Source organism: Cornus florida, unplaced genomic scaffold, assembly GCF_030987335.1.
Source record: "Cornus florida cultivar Cherokee Brave unplaced genomic scaffold, ASM3098733v1 CherokeeBrave_3.0.0_Hap2_Chr04, whole genome shotgun sequence".
Taxonomy (NCBI): domain Eukaryota; kingdom Viridiplantae; phylum Streptophyta; class Magnoliopsida; order Cornales; family Cornaceae; genus Cornus; species Cornus florida.
This window is the reverse complement of record NW_026775574.1, coordinates 12,126,285-12,146,384: the sequence shown is the minus strand read 5'-3', so window position 1 is coordinate 12,146,384 and position 20,100 is coordinate 12,126,285. Positions and strand designations below refer to the sequence as shown.

The 20,100-nt window shown below is 34.8% G+C and overlaps 1 protein-coding gene and 1 pseudogene across 1 annotated transcript; both read left to right on the top strand.

Moving 5' to 3' along the window:
- The first annotated feature begins 1,864 nt into the window (after positions 1-1,864).
- LOC132304719 (phytochrome E-like) lies at positions 1,865-6,596 on the top strand. The gene is made up of 5 exons (XM_059802449.1): positions 1,865-2,872; positions 2,942-3,824; positions 4,255-5,059; positions 5,523-5,813; positions 6,365-6,596. Exons 1-5 carry the CDS (start codon positions 1,865-1,867, stop codon positions 6,594-6,596), a joined length of 3,219 nt encoding a protein of 1,072 aa, XP_059658432.1.
- Positions 6,597-8,338: 1,742 nt separating this feature from the next.
- Positions 8,339-20,100, top strand: part of LOC132304718 (phytochrome E-like) — a 56,248-nt pseudogene continuing 44,486 nt past the window's right edge.

The window sequence follows — 20,100 nt, the reverse complement described above, 5'->3', positions numbered from 1 at the left end:
AAATAATTTTTAAAAAATGAAGAAAATTTAAATTAACTAAAATTTTCAATTCTAGACATGATAAATTATTATGTAAGCGATATATTTTATTAAATATTTCAAGAAATGCACACCTATTGAAGGTTAAATAATATATATAATATATCATAATATTTGGTCAGACCGGATTATAATCGGATTGAATTTACAATAATTCATAATTGATTTGTTATGAATTATGAGATTCGAATCGTTAATGGAATTAAATTTTCAAACCATATTTAAACAAGCTCCTACGGAAACCCAGAAACTTTACTCTAATATTGAAGATCAGCATTGTGAAAGCGGAGGCCATTTTAAAAAATGGAAAATCAATGTATGAGGAAAATCCCCGGCACCTGAATTGTTTATTTGTTGTTCTTATCTTTAACGCTGCCTAACGGAGCTGTATATTATTTATTTCTCCCATTCTTATCTTGAACTCAACTATTGAAAATTGTTTATTTCCTGTTATCTTGAACGCAGGCTTAACGCAGGTGAACATTGTTTATTTCTCCCGTTTTTATCTTGAATGCCTCCAGCACCTATCTTGAATGCCTCCCTTACCGTCTCTATAGATTGTAAACTTAAGCCATGGAGCTTGCATGACACTTATTTGATACGTGACAAATTACACAACACTTATTAGACGCGTGGCCAGATTTGTGATTAGATTGCACTATGAATCTTTGCATCAAAAGTAGATGATTGAAAGTACTACTATCATTCTATTTATACGTAACTTACCTGCAAAATTCCATTAATTGAAAAAGAAAAGAAAAGTTAGTTTCTTTGTTTTATTATTACAAAAATAATTATAGTAAATTAAATTAAATTGTAGAACTAATAATGGTTCTTTCAGGACCATAAACATACATTATGTCGGTAGGTGCAATAGAGAAAAAACACAGCCACAGCTATTATATATTATCTATCAGGTTAATTTTTGAGTGATTTTACCTTTATACCCCAAATATATTTCAATATTAAAAATTAAAAACAAAACCCAATGGAAAATTAGGCCCAAACAAACAAGCTCTGCGGCAAACCCAGCTACAACAGCTCCATTACAAAGAGGTATTACTTTAATATTGAAGATCAGCATTGCGAAGTAAAAGCGGAGGCTATTTAAAAAATGGAAAATCATTACCTGAATTGCATCACGAAACAGCAGTTAAAATAAAATTGTGTATTTCTCACCGATCTTATCTTGAACTCCTCTAATTATACCGACTGAACTCTAACTACACCAACTGAACTGCGTCAAGCAATAATGAAAATTGTATATGGTATATTCCTCACCGTTCTTGTCATCTCCAACCCAAATTGCCGGTGAAAATGGTTTATTTCTTGAATGCCTCCAACCGCACCGCCATTAGCGTCTGTATAGATTGTAAACTGAAGTCAGGGTGATTGCATGACACTTATTAGACGCGTGGCAAATTGCATGACACTTATTAGACGCGTGGTCAAATTGTATTATGAAGAGTTCGATTAAGAATGGATGATTAAGAGTAGTATTCTATTTATAAGTAACTTACCAACAAAATTCCATAATTGAAAAAGAAAAGAAAAGTTAGTTTCTTTGTTTTATTATTAAAAAAATAATAATAAAAAATTAAATTGTAGGACTAATAATAGTTCTTTCCAGACCATAAACATACATATGTCCGTTCGGTGCAATACAGAAAAAACACACCCACAGCTCTATATATATATATACATATCATAGTAGTGAATCGAGTTTACGAGAAAACCATAAGCAAAAAGAAAGAAACAGAAAGAGAGGAACCCACCAACATCAACATCACTACCGCCTTTGTGTTTATCACCAACTGCAAGAATCATGAACCCCAAGAACGACGACAACCAGAAGAACAAAGCCATAGCTCTGTGCAATGCTGATGCTAGGCTTTTGGCTGAATTTGAAGAGTCTGATGGGTCAGGTAAGTCCTTTAACTACTCAAGGTCAGTTGTAAATGCTCCTGAAAATGTCCCAGATGAGGAAGTTGTTGCTTATCTGTCTAAAATTCAGAGGGCTGGTCTTGTCCAACCCTTTGGTTGTTTGATTGTTATTGAAGAACCCAGTCTCAAAATCATAGGTTATAGTGAAAATTGCTTTGATTTGCTGGGTTTGAACACTGAGTCTAGTCTGATAGGAGTAGTTGCTAAAACCCTTTTTACCCCTTCTTCGGGGAATTCATTGGCCAATGCTGTTGCGTCAGAGGAACAACTTTCGCTGTTCAATCCCATTTGGGTCCATACTAGGAGTGCCCAGAAGCCATTTTATGCAATACTCCACCGAATTGATGTGGGAATTGTGATTGATTTGGAACCGGCCTTGTCGGGTGATCCTGAATTTTCACTGGCCGGTGCAGTTCAGTCACATAAACTGGCCGTTCAGGCCATTTCTAGTATGCAATCACTTCCCGGGGGAGATACTGGTGTTCTGTGTGATACTGTGGTGCATGCAGTTCAGAGGCTTACTGGGTATGACAGGGTTATGCTTTATAAGTTTCACGAAGATGATCAGCATGGTGAAGTTGTGTCTGAAATTAGAAGGTCTGATTTAGAACCCTACCTGGGATTGCATTATCCAGCAACAGACATCCCCCAAGCCGCTCGTTTCACGTTCAAGCAGAGTCGCGTCAGGATGATCTTTGATTGCAATGCCAATCCGGTTAGGGTCCTTCAAAGTGAAGAATTAAGTCAGCCTCTTGTGTTGGTCAATTCAACCCTTCGTTCCCCCCACGAATGCCATATGCAGTACATGTCTAACATGGGCTCTATTGCCTCATTGGTCATGGCAGTTGTTATCAATCGCAACAACTTGATGCAGCTATGGGGTTTGGTAGTGTGCCACCACACCTCTCCACGTTATGTTCCATTCCCGCTTCGCTATGCTTGTGAATTTTTCATGCAGGCATTTAGTTTGCAGCTCAACATGGAGCTTCAACTGGCATCACAGAGAGCAGAGAAAAAGACTCTTCAGACACAAGCCTTATTATGCGACCTGCTTCTGCGGGATGGCCCTCTTGGGGTTGTCACACATGATCCTACTATCATGGATCTTGTCAAATGTGATGGGGCTGCATTGTATTATAGGGAGAAATGTTGGCTGCTCGGTGTAACTCCAACTGAATCACGGATAAAAGATATGGCAGAGTGGCTGTGGAATCATCACGGGGACTCAACAGGACTAAGCACTGACAGTCTGACCAATGCAGGTTACCCCGGTGCAGATTTACTGGGTGATGCTGTTTGTGGCATGGCTATGGCACGAATTACTCCCAAAGATTTCTTATTTTGGTTCAGGTCTCACACAGCAAAGGAAGTCAAATGGGGAGGAGCTAGGCATCATCCAGAGGATAAAGATGACGGAGCAAGAATGCACCCGAGAACTTCATTCCATGCTTTTCTTGAGTTGGCTAAAAGCAGAAGTTTGCCTTGGGAGGTTTTGGAAATTAATGCCATTCACTCTTTGCAGCTAATAATTAGAGATTCGTTTCAAACGATTAAAGGCAAAGGTTCAAAGGCAATAACAGATGCTCAACCGAATGATCCTGAGGTGCAGTGGATGGATGAACTTTGTTCCGTTACAGGTGAAATGGTCAGATTAATTGAGACAGCAGCAGTTCCTATTTTTGGGGTTGATTCATCTGGTTCCATCGATGGATGGAACTCAAAAATTGCTGAATTGACGGGATTACAAGCTAGCAAAGCAATGGGGAAGTCCCTGGTGAATGAAGTCATTCATGAGGACTCGCGTGGTGTTGTTGAAAACCTTATTTTCAGAGCTTTGCTAGGTAAATTAATCTCTATTTTCATGCTCATAAAATATTTTATATTCAATTTCTAGCAGAGTTGTCTGAGCTTATCCAACCCAGCGACTACATAAATGATCAAGATTCTCATTTGTCATTACCACTTAGAACACCATCTAATTCATTCGTCCTCTTTTATGGTTAACTTTGTACAAGTTTTTCAGAAGTAGTGAAACTGTGAAACCTTATTTTACCAATGGTCATGGAATAAGTTCACAACAGATACTGCAAAATATTAGATGTACCAATGACTCTCTCTTTGAATGGTTTAAGGAAACGACACATTTACTCCATGATCTGGTGTCATCCTTTAATAACATTCAATGAATTATGGAGAGAACTCAAACTTCCGTTTTCCTTTTATATTTTCTCTGAAAATGTAGTTTTTAATTTAGTTATATTCAATCCACAGGTCAAGAAGACAAAAATGTTAAAATAAAAATGCGGAAGTCTGGCTTGGAGCAGCAGAGCTCAGTTGTACACATTGTGGCCAATGCCTGCACAAGTAGGGACTACACGAACAACATTGTTGGGGTGTGCTTTGTGGGTGAAGACATCACGTCTGAAAACGTTGTAATGGATAAATTTACTCGTTTGCAAGGGGATTATAAAGCTATCATACAAAATCTTAGCCCACTAATTCCTCCAATTTTTGCTTCAGACGAGAATGGCCGCTGTTCTGAATGGAATGCCGCCATGGAAAAGCTAACTGGTTGGATGAGACAGGATACTGTTGGGAAAATGCTTCCTTCGGAAATTTTTGGAGGTATCTGTCGGCTGAAAAGTCAAGAGGCACTCACTCAATTCACCATTCTTCTCTATCGAGGGATTAGTGGTCATGATACCGACAAGTTCCCATTTGGGTTTTTCAATAGGAATGGAAAATTAGTGGAAGTAATGCTGATTGCGAATAAGAGAACTGATGAAAGTGGCAACGTAATTGGGTGTTTCTGCTTCTTGAAGCCTGTGGTGCCTGACCTGCAGGATGCCTTTGGAAACAGACAAGAGGACAGAGAGTTCCTTTTGAAACATAAAGAGTTGGCTTATATTCGACAAGAGATGAAAAATCCACTTAATGGTATTCGGTTCATCCACAAACTCCTTGAAAGTACAGCTATTTCAGAACATCAGAAGCAATTTCTTGAGACTAGTGATGCCTGTGAAAGACAGATAATTTCAATCCTTGAGGATTTGGATCTAGGAAGGATAGAGGAGGGGTAAGTTTATTTTTTCCTTTCATGTCTACTTTCTCTTTAACATTGTCTTTTCCCGCGATTTCCTATTGCATCATATGAATTTGTTTGCATTAAATAGAACAAACTGAAACTTCCCAGAACAGTGTGCACTTTTTTTTTGGCATTAAATTGGACAAAATTCCCATCTATTCTGGAATTTTGGATTAGTTTTTGAGGCATAATCCATCAATTTTCAATTTTGTCATCTTCCTATTGTATTGATTTCTCATTCATTTCAAAGGATTGTTCATGTGTTTTTGGAAACCATATTTTATCTTTAGAAAAAGACTGGCTCTTGGGATTACCTTTTGCGTTTGTTTTCTGCGCATAATAATCCCTTTCATTTCATGCAATTTACATAATAATCATCAAGAGAAAAGTTTTTAATAGTAATTGCAGCGATTTAAAATTAGTGCATGTGTTACTCTATTTTTGGTTCTAGCAGAAAGGTGGATCTGAAAATGGAGGAGTTTGTCCTCGGGAATGTAATAGATGCCATTGTTAGTCAAGTAATGATATTGTTGAAGGAAAGAAATCTACAACTATTTCATGAGATCCCCGAAGAAATTAGAAAACTTTCTCTACTTGGTGACCGGATGAAGCTTCAGCTGCTATTGTCAGATTTCTTGCTTAATATAGTGCATCATACACCTGCAGATGGTTGGGTAGATATCAGGGTTTCACCTGGTTCGAAGCTGATACATGATGGGAATGAGTTTATCCATTTGCAGCTCAGGTACCTTGGTTATTAATATGTTCATCTTCTGAATGTGGACTTTATCCCGATAATGAAATAAACCTTTAAACCTAATAATATAAATAAATCTGTGATATTTATTGATCATGGTATAGCTATTTTGTTAATGTTAGTGATAGGTATAACTTACGGAAAGAAAAATATATATTTTATATGCACTCTGAGACGCTCTGGACTTCAGAATCTTTACAATGGCTGTTCTGATGCTCTCCCTCCATCCATCTTTTGCTCATGTATCTTAGGGAGTATGAGCTCATGCTTCTTTCGCTCTGCACAGTGTTTCACAAATTAACTTTACTAAGTGAAGCTTCACTGAAGCACCCATGCATCTACCGAAACTCCCTCTGAAGCCTGTAAAACTAGCATCCTTCTCTTTCTATACACCAAAACCTGCACAGATCAATTCATGAGCTGTTGACATTCTCATTACAAGTTTTGCCTTTAATCTTGTTATGAACCTGGTAGAACAAAAGCACTTCGACTGATAGCTCTTTTGATTAATATTTTCTTTTTCCTTTTCATTATTGTAGAATTGCTCACTCGGGACAAGGTCTTCCTTCTGCTCTCATTAGAGCGATGTTTGAAGGTGAAAAACAGTGGACTACAAAGGAAGGTGTTGGCCTAAATGTGTCCCTAAAACTTCTCAATAGGATGAATGGTCACATCCGCTACATCAGAGAGGATAAAAAATGTTACTTTATTGTAGAACTTGAACTTCAAACAAGGGAATCGAAAGAGGTGGATGCAAGCCGAATGAGCTGACTTCTCCTCCAGAACTTATACAAAAGGAATTAAACGTGTATGCAAGTAGAGTGACCTAACTTCTTATCCAGAACTTTTATTTTTGATGTTATGAGTCAGTTTCAAGTAAGTTGTTCTACACAGAACTGTCTATCGTGCTCGAAATCCCATGTAAATCAAAATTTTGGTGGTTGTAAAATATCCTTCCTCATGTGCAGATTAGTTTTATATATTATGCCTTGCGTTTTGTGGTTCAATCCCTTTCCTTGTATATTATGACCAACTTTGTGTTAAGTTGTATGTGTGAATATGTAAATATTTACTTGAACAATGTACAAAGAAACCTATATTTGGTTTTTTTTTTTTTTTTTTTACCTAGTTATGTGCCTTCTCAACAAGTTCATAAGGAACAATGATATGACAAAGTTGACAGCATTTCCTCTATGCACACACAGATTTTACTAGTTAAGCCAGCAAGCACCTTCATGGTAACTGATTCTTTTAACTTCAGAATTGTGTTTCATTTGTTATTAGTACGGTGCAAGCACATACTATGTGCAATGCAGCTATTATCTCATACTGTGCATTTGCAGCTAAATGAGAGAATCTTTTCTTCAAAATTCCCCGAAAACTACCCTGCTCTAGACGATACTCGATACCTTATCCAACCTGTTTGAAGTTAGATATCAATCGGGTCCCGTAATGGTGAGAAAATCGTCTCCATGTTTGATGAGCAGGTATCTATTTCAGATTCCTGCAATTAATTGGACTATCATATGTTAGCTACCACAATAGTAGATTTAATGACTACATTGTCCGAATGTTTCAGATATATAGCTTGTAAATCGAATGTTTGAAACACATGAACTCAAAACAATTTGTAAGAATCATCATACCAGAATTGAAATCAATCTACAAACTTAAACCCTAGAAAAAGAACTAAACTGAATAGGCAGTTCACACAGCTGAATTAACAGTTATACAGTCGATACATATACATGTATACTTTAAAACACATAGAATATCAATGTGATTTACTTATTTGAGGTATAGTTACAGTGACTTTCAGACATGTAGCAAATCAATCTCTCTGGGACTTCTTTTTGAAAGTTTTTTCCTCTCTCTAATTCTCTCTCTAATCGGAGTCCTTTAACTTCCATGTTTGAACAATGATGGAATGGATGGCTGTGATTTATTGTCCACCAGTAGTAACTTGCCACGTGGAAATAATATACGTAGCTTCAGTGTAACGTACACTGAACTAATCTGAGCTGTTCGTAATATGCACGAGCTGTTCGTAATATGCACGTACGATTTAGATTAACTCAATACACGATGCGCATCAAATATCTACTCCATTGGCGCACCCCATTCACACACCCGTACTGCATTAATTTGAACTTTATTTTTTTTCTGTCACCCAAAACCCCAAAAATGCCAAACCTAAATTTATGTCTATCAATCATTTTTTTTCTCTCTTTTGTTACTTTTTTCAAGACTGAGTGAATTATATTTGAATATCTTAAAATTTTGATGCTCTTATACGGTTATACCACCATGACATTATTGTAGGATATCATAAATTGGCAAGCAATTGTCTTTTGCTATGATTTTGGACAGAGACTAATTGCCTTGCTTAATATTTGAATATCATAAATTGCAGCAGAAGGGACTCGCAAGCAATTAAGCAAAGCTTCATAATTGATAAAGCAGCACAAATTATGGCTCAATGAAACAGAATCACACAAATCAATAAAGAAAAAATGATCGTCTTTGCAGAAAGCAAAGGGAGCTGTGTGTCACGTACTGACAAAGGAGGTTGCACCTGCGTGCTGACAAAGAAGGTTGCACCGCGCAGGTAACGCTCAAAAGGACTTTTGATGGCATCTCCCTCACACGTATAGAGCAGAGTTGCATAGAAGCTTATAAGAGTATTGGAGAATTTTAGAAGGTTGTAATAGTGCATAGAATAGAAAATGTTCTAAAGAAATAAAGAATTATATGAGTTTGTAACTATCTAGATATATTTAAGATATTAGGAACTAACACTTGATTGCAAAGCATTCCCACCTATTGGGGACGATGATGTCTATAAAAAGTGTAAGGGATTCATTTGTCACCAACATGGGTGAGCAGTTTCATGAATGTGAGGGTGAGACCTACCACAACAGTCACATGTGGGTGGGTTCAATGCCACGTTTGAGAATTATTACCTATGTTTTAATTTGATAAATTATGAGATGATTTAATAGGAATTGAGAGAATATTTTTCTCTCATAAATTATGAGACGCATTGGATGTAGTTCAAAATCGATTGAAAATTTGTAAATGGTAACAGTGCAAAATTATCATTTTTTAATTTTTTTTTTTCCAATAAATCCGTGGTTTTAAATTTCAAATTAAATTATTTAAAATGTTTAATTAAAAGATATATGTCCGTGTATGGTTTATGTTGCGATAGAATTTGGCGGTCAAATTGGCATACAACATCTAATAATTAGTACCATAACATGAAATGTATTAAAATGTGCCAGTCCTATAATAGAACCAGAGTAATTGAATTTCTGCATCAATTACTTAGCAGTCACAAGAAGATATTTGGGAAAAGATCTAATTATTTTGCAATGCAGTTAAATTCTATAAGGTGCTTATTTAATTAGAAGATTCAAATATGTAACATCAGAACTTGTACATGTTATTTAGCAGCAGCTGCCATTTGTTGACACCATTATAACATGTAACATAATTTTTCATTATGAAAATAGTGTCATATTCTTATCATCAAGCAATCAAAATAAACAATTGGGATTTTTAGAGTTCCTTTTATTTTCATAAGCTAAGCACGACAATTATTTTAGTAAATTGTGTCTATTATGACTGGCGTAAGCTTAAGCCTACCGACCAACCCAAATAAAAATAAAAATAAAAATTAATTCACAAATACAAAAAGTTAATTTTATGAGTACCAGCTAACATTACCATTTTGTTTAGCCACTTAAAATCCTAACATCAATATAACTCGCTCCTAACTTGTAAGAGACTCCAAGGACACCCCCTACCAACAGACCTATTTTGGGATTTGGTCGAACCCTTGGAAACACACTGTCCATTGCTTTCAGAAGACTCAATGCATGAACCCTACAATGTTGGACATCAGTTGGTTGGCCCAGTGCGTGCGGATCTCTAATCTCTATCCATTCACAGTGTATATATTAATATACATATATATATATATATATATATATATATGTTTATTTATAAGAAAAATGATGTATATATCGTAGCTTTATGAGCGCGCGTTGAGCATATATATATATATATATGTACATATTACGCTATCGTGGATGGTCCTCATCATTCATACATAAATATAATTGTATGCAACTCATAATGTATGAAATCCGAATTCTCGGGACGATTTTGATTATTCACACATATAGATGATTGGTACCAGTGTACGTATATGTATATATTTTTATATTTTGCTGAATAAAAACCGCAGGCGGGAGACATGGGTTGCGCAAATCTACGTGCTTCACCGCCCACCGGAATAACCTAAAACTCTGACGCTCTGAAATCGCTGGCGCTGCACGAATCATATGACCCATTCAGTGTTCCTCATAAATCAAAATCCTCTCTTTAAAGTGGGATTGAACCACAAATTAACATCATGTTTTCTTCCTTATAATGGAATCTTCAATGACGTGGCAAAATAAAATTGGCCCATTAATTCTTGTCATTTGCATAGATATATATATATATCACTTGATTGGCCTAACACAAGACACAGCACCCAGTCAATAGCCGACAGCATATGTCTCTATATATCTATATCAAAGGTGGTTTATATTCATGGTATATATATCCAAGGTGGTTTATAGATATGGTCGAACTTGGATCATGATCAACTTGATTAAATTATCACTCAACATCAACTTGCACGTTAGTAAAATGGACAATGTTCGCACGTTAGCCTCTAATCAATTGAGCTTGGTTGCACTGTTCATGTTCAAATATTTTCTTTCATTAGATGCCTAACAATGGCCATGTTGATTGTCATTTGTCACCCACAAAGCTTTATTATTAAAAAAACTGAATCATTGTTGAAGGTTTTCGTTTCATGTCGGATCTGAATGTTGCGTTTGAACTAATAAGGCCGAAATTAATATCCTTTAGTTAATAGCTTAATTTTTTTTTTTTTTTGTTTCAGTCAGATAATAAACGCTCACCTTGTTACAAGTGGCATTAAAGCAGGCTCAGCACTTATCGTTATCATGTCAAATAGTTTCACAATAAGCCAAAAATATGTCCAAGATATTACCGCATCGTTACGAATTTAAATGATTCAGGAAGAATGATAGAAGGTATAGACGCGGGCACACACATATATTTAATATGAAGCCATAAGCTCACATTATGGATTACAAGATTAAATGAATATTTAATTTATATTCAAAGTAAAAATGTTACATTTATTTAAATAAATAAATAATACACTTTTAACATAAATAGTTGTATTTTATAATCTCAAAATATATAACGAGTTTCACAATTTCACATGGCCAAAATTTCAAAAGCAGAATTATTTGTAATTAGATTTTTAACTTTTATATATATATATTTTATATTGACGATGGTCGAATTTCATAATTCATCGTTGATATATGTAGTCCGTGATCGACGAAACATTCTTTTTAAACAAATTAAAAGTTTTACCTTAAGTTACATAAAATGAAAGCAAAAAAAAAAGTGAAAGTCAAAACGTATGCCGTAAGCATGCTTAGAACGTAAAAACTATACTCGATAATAAAAATGATGTAATTTAGGGTCTATCAAATAATTCATTAAGAAAATAAATAACTTTAGTAAATAAAAAAAAGTACTAGAGAAAAGCACGTGGCAGGATAATATTGACAGGTCAGATACAATAATGAGATGGTCCCACGAGTCGCTATCACGTGCAGTCTTGTCTTCTAGTTGACTGGCACAAAGGAGAGAGAGATCAGTGATTTTATTCTACCAAAATAGTGATCAAATCTGATGGCTGATATTTTCAAAAAACGTCATAGAAGACCAAATATCTAACGGTGACCGACCCGCACGTCCTTTAAACCAACAAGACTGCCACTTTCCTCCTACCTACACTTTCTGGGCTAAAAGCCTATAAACAGAGTTTATTAATATTAAAATTAGTTGCAGCAATTAATAATAATTAATGATGAACAGGAATTAGTACTGGTAATGAACGTGGTGGGCGGTCGGCGTTATTAAAAAAATATTACCTACTAAATTAACACTGAATAATGATTTTTAAACGTCTCCAATTTCAATGCATATCCATCCAAGAATTCTTCGCTGCACAAATCTGACAAGAAAAATTGTTAAAAATCTGGATTTTTCTTTTGATTTTTTATTATACATATATATCCGTAATTACTGAAATAAACACTTTAATACACTCAAATGCTTGAATGAATATGAAACGAAGTTCGGAATGAAAATGGAATGGTTTAAATAGTCATTTTTATTTCATTGTTTAATTAAATGGAAGACAATACCGATAACGGAAGACGATGATAGTAATAAAAGGCTGTAGTGACAACGAAAAGCAATAACAGTGACGGTGATGATTTTTAAACTTAAAACACAATAGTTTTTTACGAATTTAATTTTTTATTTGTGAAATAAATTTTTATTTCAATAGAATAATTATTTTCATTTTAAATTTCATACCATTTTAAGAGAAACTGAATTACACTCAATATGTTCCTCATAAAATGAGGAAAACTATTAATAAAGAGTGTAGATGGATACTATTTGTTGAAGTTGATAGTTACTTGTAGCGTTAATCATATACTTTTTGGTGAGTGTATTACAGTTTATTGACATTCATAAAGTAGTTTAGGTTCCCTTTAAATTAAAATAATCATAATGGTATATAATTCGGAACAAATCCTCTCCGAAAAAAATTCTCACCAAGTATCTATAAGTATTAATCCTACGACTATCAAGACGTCACGTCAATAACTTATTTGGCTCACTAAATATATTAAAAGTTATACACTTTCTTAAAATATCTAATTATATTAAATTACAGGTTTACCCACATTAAAAAAAAAAACTTTTTTTTTCCTTTCTCATCTCTTCCTTCTCTCTCCTATATATAACATATACACACACACACATGGCTAGAACAGACCCAATTTGCTCTTTTTCTTGATCCGCTATTAACAACTCTCTCTCTCAAACCTCATTTTTCTTTCTTTATTTTTATGTCGTTCCAGAGAGTTATGTGTCTCATCGAATTAGATTCATAAGAATCCGTTGAAAAGTGGTGAACAAATGCTTCAAACCTTCAATCAACAAAACTGTTCAAGCTTGAAGCATTCGAATCAATTAATAATTCCAATGCTTGGTGATGGCAATCAGCAAAATTGTTCAAACTCTTAAATATATATTATTGGAGAACTATAATTGAATTTCCTAAATCGGATATAAATACAAGTTGAAGGATTATAATCAATTTTAATTGGAATTGACAAAAATAAAAAATAAAAAATCGATTCAACAGTAAAGAAGATAGTTGAATCGTATATAATCTGTATATATATATATATATATATATCTAGCCATGTGTGTGTATATATATATATATATATATATTATATGAGAGAGAAGGAAGAGACGAGAAAGGAAAAAAAAAGTTTTTTTTAATGTGCGTAAACTTGTAATTTAACATAATTAAATAAGTAACTTTTAATATATTTAGTGAGTCAATTAAGTTGTTGACATGACGCCTTAATAGTCGTAGGATTAATAATTGTAAATGCTAATTTTTATTAAAGAGGATCGTTCCCATATAACCTGACAATTTTTAATAATTTTGTGAATAGAAAAATAGTTATATATATATATATATATATATATATATATATATAAATTAAGAACTATTCTCTCTCTATATATATATTTCATGAATGTGATTTATTAAATCATTCTCAATGTGGTGGCACATATAATCAATGTCATATAATATTTTTCAATATCATATATACATAGCGTGAGTTTTCTGCATGCTTGATTGGCTTAAACTAGGGTTTCAAATTTACTATTTCATTCTCTCTCCTTTTTTGTTCTTTCTTCCGTGATCACTTGAATGATAAATTGTTTGGCATTTAAGAAAGAAATTAAGAAAAGAAACGTAGATAAGCTTTTACTTTAGCATTCATAAACTGATTGTCACGTTTGACTAACAATAGTGGTGTTATAATGATCTGATAGGGAAAAGTTTCTGCTAAAAACTGAACTGACTTATCATAGCCCACCAAATTTTCTTACCAAAATGTCACCTAATACTAATATAATAAGCTCATGCCTGCAGTTAAATGTCATTTCTTAAACCACTTTTAATCTTGTCATAATCAATAATTACACAGCCTTTTAGTGCCATGTTGGTACTTGGTATTGGCTGTTATACAGGGATAATTTTAAATTAGAGCAAAAAAGCGAGAAGAATCTTCAAAAGTTTTTATTTTTTTATTTTTATTTTTATTTTTATTTTTATTTTTTTATTCAAAGTGTGTGAAATCATTTTGTATCTACTTAGAAGTTTCTAACAATTTATTTATTTATTTATATTTTAAAGAGTAAAAGCAAATTTATTGTAAAAAAATAAAGTATATTTCATGATTTGCTTTCAATATATATATATATATTAACAAAATAGTCATATTATTATGTTCTAAGTGAGATTCGATGATTCAATCTCTTCTTTCAAAAAAGTAAAAAATAAATAATTGAAAAAGAGAGAAGAAGGGATGGATGAGACGTAGGAAAGAGATTGATTGTGTGTGTGTGTATATATTTCTTTGTATAGTTAGATAGAAGAGAAGATGATAAACTCATAATTTATTATGTTCGTTAAGAGAAAAGGAAAAAGAAAGTTTTAATTATTTTTATTATTATATCCGATAATATTTATAAGATTGAAATTTACAGAGAGGATAGTACTATAATGAAAAATTGAATAATTTAGGATAATATTTAATTTAAAACTTCTATAATAGTTCACTTGTCTTCCCTCTTTCTTTTATTTATTTTTATGCGGATGAAAATTTGTAAATGAGAAAGGATAACACATGATCACATTCTTCTTATTATCCTTTCTCTCCTTGTATCATCTCTACCAAATAAAAGAAATGTAACGACCCGAATCTGGGGGTCCGAATCGTTTACTGAGTCTTTACCCGAACCCGACGTCATCTAAGGGCACTATGATAAATTCCAAAGTCAATACATAATATACGTGCCATCCTAAGACTTAGACAAAACAAAATGAGATCACAAATACAAAAGATGATAAAACGGTCCACTAACCCATTCAAACGTATGGAGGAACGTCGTTCGTCACTTCCTTCCCGTGACCTGAAAAATGTAATAATATGATGGGGTGAACTCAACAGCTCAGTAGATAATGTCTAAAATACCGGTTTTGGACTCCCTTGAGCTAACAACCAAAGAACGGAAAAGAAGATGTCGGAATCATACAATGGGAATTATCAAAATCACAATCCACGTTATGCAATAAAATAAAAAAAAATAAAAAATTATCATCACATAATCAATCATAATCATAGGTGCCAAAATGCCATGAAATGCAAATGCATTGCGTAACTACACTTAGAATTTGATATTGCCATAAAAGGCAAAGTTGATGAGCGCGTTGAGGCTTACGTTTTGATTGGGGCAAAGTTCAGTTTGGCCACCATTTGGGATTTCGAATATTGGGTTCAATTTGAGGTTTTTTCTTCTAATTGAGGTAGGGGTGTTCTAACCCATACTTTCATTGATTCTAGTGAATTTTTCCCCTTAAATTTGCTCTCAAAGATGTTTAATTTGAGTATTTAACTTATGATACTTAGGGTTTTATGTGATAAATTGGTTTATGTGATTATTTGGCCAAAATTCTTGTTTTTTATGTTAATGTGATGAAATACCTTCAAAGTATGCTATAATATGTCCAACGTGTTTAAATTGACCCCAAATCCCCACCTACGTTAACTGACTTTATCGAACTGGGATTGACACTCTTAGTGTCAACTTTTTCACACCCTACACCGGGCCGCGCCCACTCTAGGTCACGTTAGTCGCCAACTGACTTTACTGAGCCGGGATTGACACTCTTAGTGTCAACTTTTTCACACCCTACACTAGGCCACGCCCACTCTAGGTCAAGTTAGCCCCGGGCTCGCGATACCCAGTTCGTTTCTAAATCCTTTTCTCAAAATTCCCTTTCAATCACATTTCTTTACAAGAATCACTTCAACCCCACTTTTTCCAAACCATACCCATACCATGAATGGTATCATGCATGAATGAAATTGACAATATACATGCTTGCATTTTATCAACTTAATCATGCATACTCATCATCATCATCATGTATATATATATATATATAACTTGTAGAGAACAATTCAACACAATGCATGCTCATTAAACAACTTTGCAACTAAGCATGTATATATGCACAATTAACATCATTTAGATCATGTTTCGCCACATAAATATGTAAACACATAATCAACAATTAAATCCCGATATCCATTATTTTAAGTATGCTTAGCAAGAAATCAAATACCGAACTCAACTAAAGTCAAAACGTGACGGTTTAGACATCCTTACCTCAAAAGTAGCCAAAATGCATCCCTGGTCGGAAAAGTCAACGCCAGTCAATGCAGTCAATGCCGGTCAACAAAAGTCAACGTCAGTAAACGGCGACGAAACAGAAAACTATTCGGTGGGAACGTAGCCGTCGATAAGAAGATTCTACTGTTCCAAAGGCTCAACTCCGGAATCCGACTCCAAGTGGCCCCAAACCCCCCTCCGAAGCCTTAGATCCAAAATTTTCAAAAATTCGTAAAATAATCACTGCTCCTCCAAAAATTAAATCATTTGACTATGTGATAGAGAATGACGAGAGAAATGTTTTCCATCAAGGAACCAAGATCGGAAACCTGACTGATCAGCCGAAAAATGGAGGAGAAATATGAAGCTCAAAGAAAAATAAAAATAAAAAAATAAAATAAAATGAGAGGAAGAGAGAGAGAGAGAGCTGCAGAGAGCTGAAGCTTTCTGGCAAAAAAAAAAAAAGAAAAAAAAAAGGCCATGTGATATATGTTATAAGTGAATGACATGTGGGGCCCACCAAAGAAAATATCTCTCATTTACCTTAATATATATATATATATATATATATATATATATATATATATATATACACTAAACACCTCACAACCACAAATTTTCGAACACTTAACCACTTAATTATACATCACAAAATAATGTATAGAGGGTAACGGTCCCCCGAGAAATAATTTCCGTGCACAACAATAACGGTTACAAGTCTCGCCCCGGACTTCCCGGCCCGACAAAATAAAAAATGCCAAAATGGCCAATAATGTATTTCTAAGAGTCCTGAACTCAAACAAATGCCCAAACCAACTCTTGGAAATCACCCGGCACAGTCGACGGTGTCTGGCACGCAAAACGATAAAAAACAAAAATACCCTCGAAAAATCAGAAAATTCCAGAAAATGAAAAATGATAAAAATCAGAAATATTACATTCTACCCTCCTAAAAAAAAAAGGATTCTGTCCTCGAAATCTACCCTCCTTAAAGAAGGAGGCCCATAGCTGCAGATCTTCCCAAGAAACACCTTAACAAACTACAGGACTATGAGTTCACCAACCTTATTGCATTTAACATCAGACGCCAATAGGAAATCACACACCATTGTCACTAAAACATAATGCTCACTGCCCTATGAGGGTACTCATCACTCATAACATCGTAACACAAAACCAGCTGGTACGTCTTACCTATACTCGACTCAAAACGGGCATCGGTCCACTTTACACTGCTACGCAAGGCTTCAGAGCCTAAAAAAAGAACAGTCACAAGACCCCTGAACATGACAACATCCGATCTTAACTCATCTTTTAAGGGATACACAAAACCTCAGACAAGAAACCCTATCAATCTCACAACCAGGCTCAAACTCAAATCTACACATCCCAGTCAGGCCATGCACTCGCTATCTAACACATAGCTACACCGTCGCATAACCGCACCAACGACTACCAACCGCATCATTCGGCAATCATTATACTTAACAACCTCAAGATGACTAAACAACGAATCTCCCAAAACAATAAAAAAATATTGTCTTGCACCCGGGACACAAATCAATAAGACAAGATTTTCAATAATTAATGATTGTACCACAAATCCCTTTATCGGACACTTGGTCCTACCTAACACACCTCGTCACCCAAGACAAATCACTCGAATCCACACTGTCACACGACACATCGCGCAATTCCGTGCTTTCACTGTCCTGACAAATCAAAACAATCATGGACCTTTGACCCAACATCATGCTAGAGAGGGATTGATTCAAGAGAAATGGTTGGCCAGGCCATTCCCATCCTCGATCCGGTCTCAGCACAAATGTCATTCCTGTCCTCAGGTCCAAACCTCAAACACAATCTCACACAGTTCACAAAACAACCATAAGATCCACTCACTATCAATCCATCGCTCTACATAACCACAACGACTATACAGTCACATACCTACTCTAAAAATCCCAATCGTATGTGCTTTAATCATATAACCCATAACAAGTTAAAGCAACACAGCACCAAAAACCACAATCATCGACCAACCTAAAAGCTCTCCGATCTCCTCATAACACCCATACCAGATAAATAACTCCATAACATCATTCGATTCAATTCTCACTTCATTAAAACACGTAATATGAATATCTCATGCTTAAAACCTCAAAACCAAAGTCAATCATTCCCATTATTCCTCAACGGAATCCTACATTCACTTTCTCTAATCACGTAGTTCTAAAGTGACATTGACACTTGTCCTCAAGACACTGCTCAAATCAGATATCTATAAAAACATCCGAGTACATGACTCACATCACATCACCTAACTATCCCCGAATTTACAGTTCACGACACACCTCTAGCCATCACTGCTAGTACCAGGCACCGGAAACACACAATCTTTATTCGGCAACTTGTGCCTCACACACCACCAATCAAGACCACTCTCAGAATAAGTACAACAGAAACCAAAGACTCCACCTCCCTCCATGGGAGTGAGTCAACCTATTCAACAAAACCTTTGCCAGTGAACTCTAACAGCATAACAAACCACACATAGGTTCGTCCATCCGCGGACGTGCACAACTCCTAAATGGAAAACATGACTTATGATAGTAACGTCTTTGTCAGGGCTAGAACAAACGGAAAAGGTAATGAACCCCGTTCTCACAAGAAACTAACGACTCGCACCTGAATGCACCCGACACCCTATCACACGCTACGCACCAATCATCTAACCATAGACACCCAATCTCACCTAAGATGAAATGAACTCCTTACGCACAAGAAAATAAACTAACCGGATACTCGTACGGAACCACGAACTCAAATCTAGGTGACCTCGCCACTAATGGACCACCATACACTATCAATGTAATACCCCTAATTTTCAAAAGGATAAAATTGAAATTTAAAGTTTATTTCATGTGCATTTTTAATTGATTTTGTGGTTATGTGCTTATGTGGAAAATTGTTTAATTGAGTAATTATTATTTTTAATTATATGATTTAATCATGTGTTAATTATTAGATTAAATTTCTTGTGTGTGGTATATTGTTTTAAATAGTTCTTGATTCAATTATCTATGTGTCATCTGGTCTATAGGTAGATAGTGTTTGTTAATTATTAATGGTAATTAATAGTTACACTAATTAGGATTTTCAGTATGTGTTATATATATATATAAGTGACAACATATATATATATATATATATATGTTGTCACGATTGGTTAGGGTAGCCGACTTATACCTATTTTCTTTTATATTTTATTTTCTTTGTCTTTCTCCTCTTAGGATTAGAATTAGGTATTCGTTGAGCCTATATATATATCTTTATAAGTCTGCTTAGGGTTGAAAGCACAAACCCTATTCACGAATAGTGAGAACAGAGAGAGAAAACAGAGAGAAACTGAGAGGAAGAGAATCCAGGGTTCAATCCAGAGGGCTGAACCAAGGAGGAGGAGGAGGAGCAGCAGGGGCTAGCTCATGGGTTAAACCAAGAGCGGCAGAGGAGTCCTTGACGATGGTCTCGATCACCGGAAAAACTTAGGAAGACGGCGATGAGGTTTTGATTCAAAACAACACAGGCAAGTTCTTTTCTTTCTCTCTCTCGTTGGCCTGTGTTTTGTGCATACCTAGATGATCTCTAAGATTTAAAATTGGATCTTAATTGAATCTTGCATGTTTTATATATATGGAATTGCTTGTCTGTGTATGTTTAAATTTACTCTGGAACTATTCTTGCAATTTTGGGTTTCAGTTTTAAACTTAAAATGAGTTGAATCGGTAATTGATTTTAGAGTTCTTTTTACTGCGAACTGACTTAAATAAAGGACTAG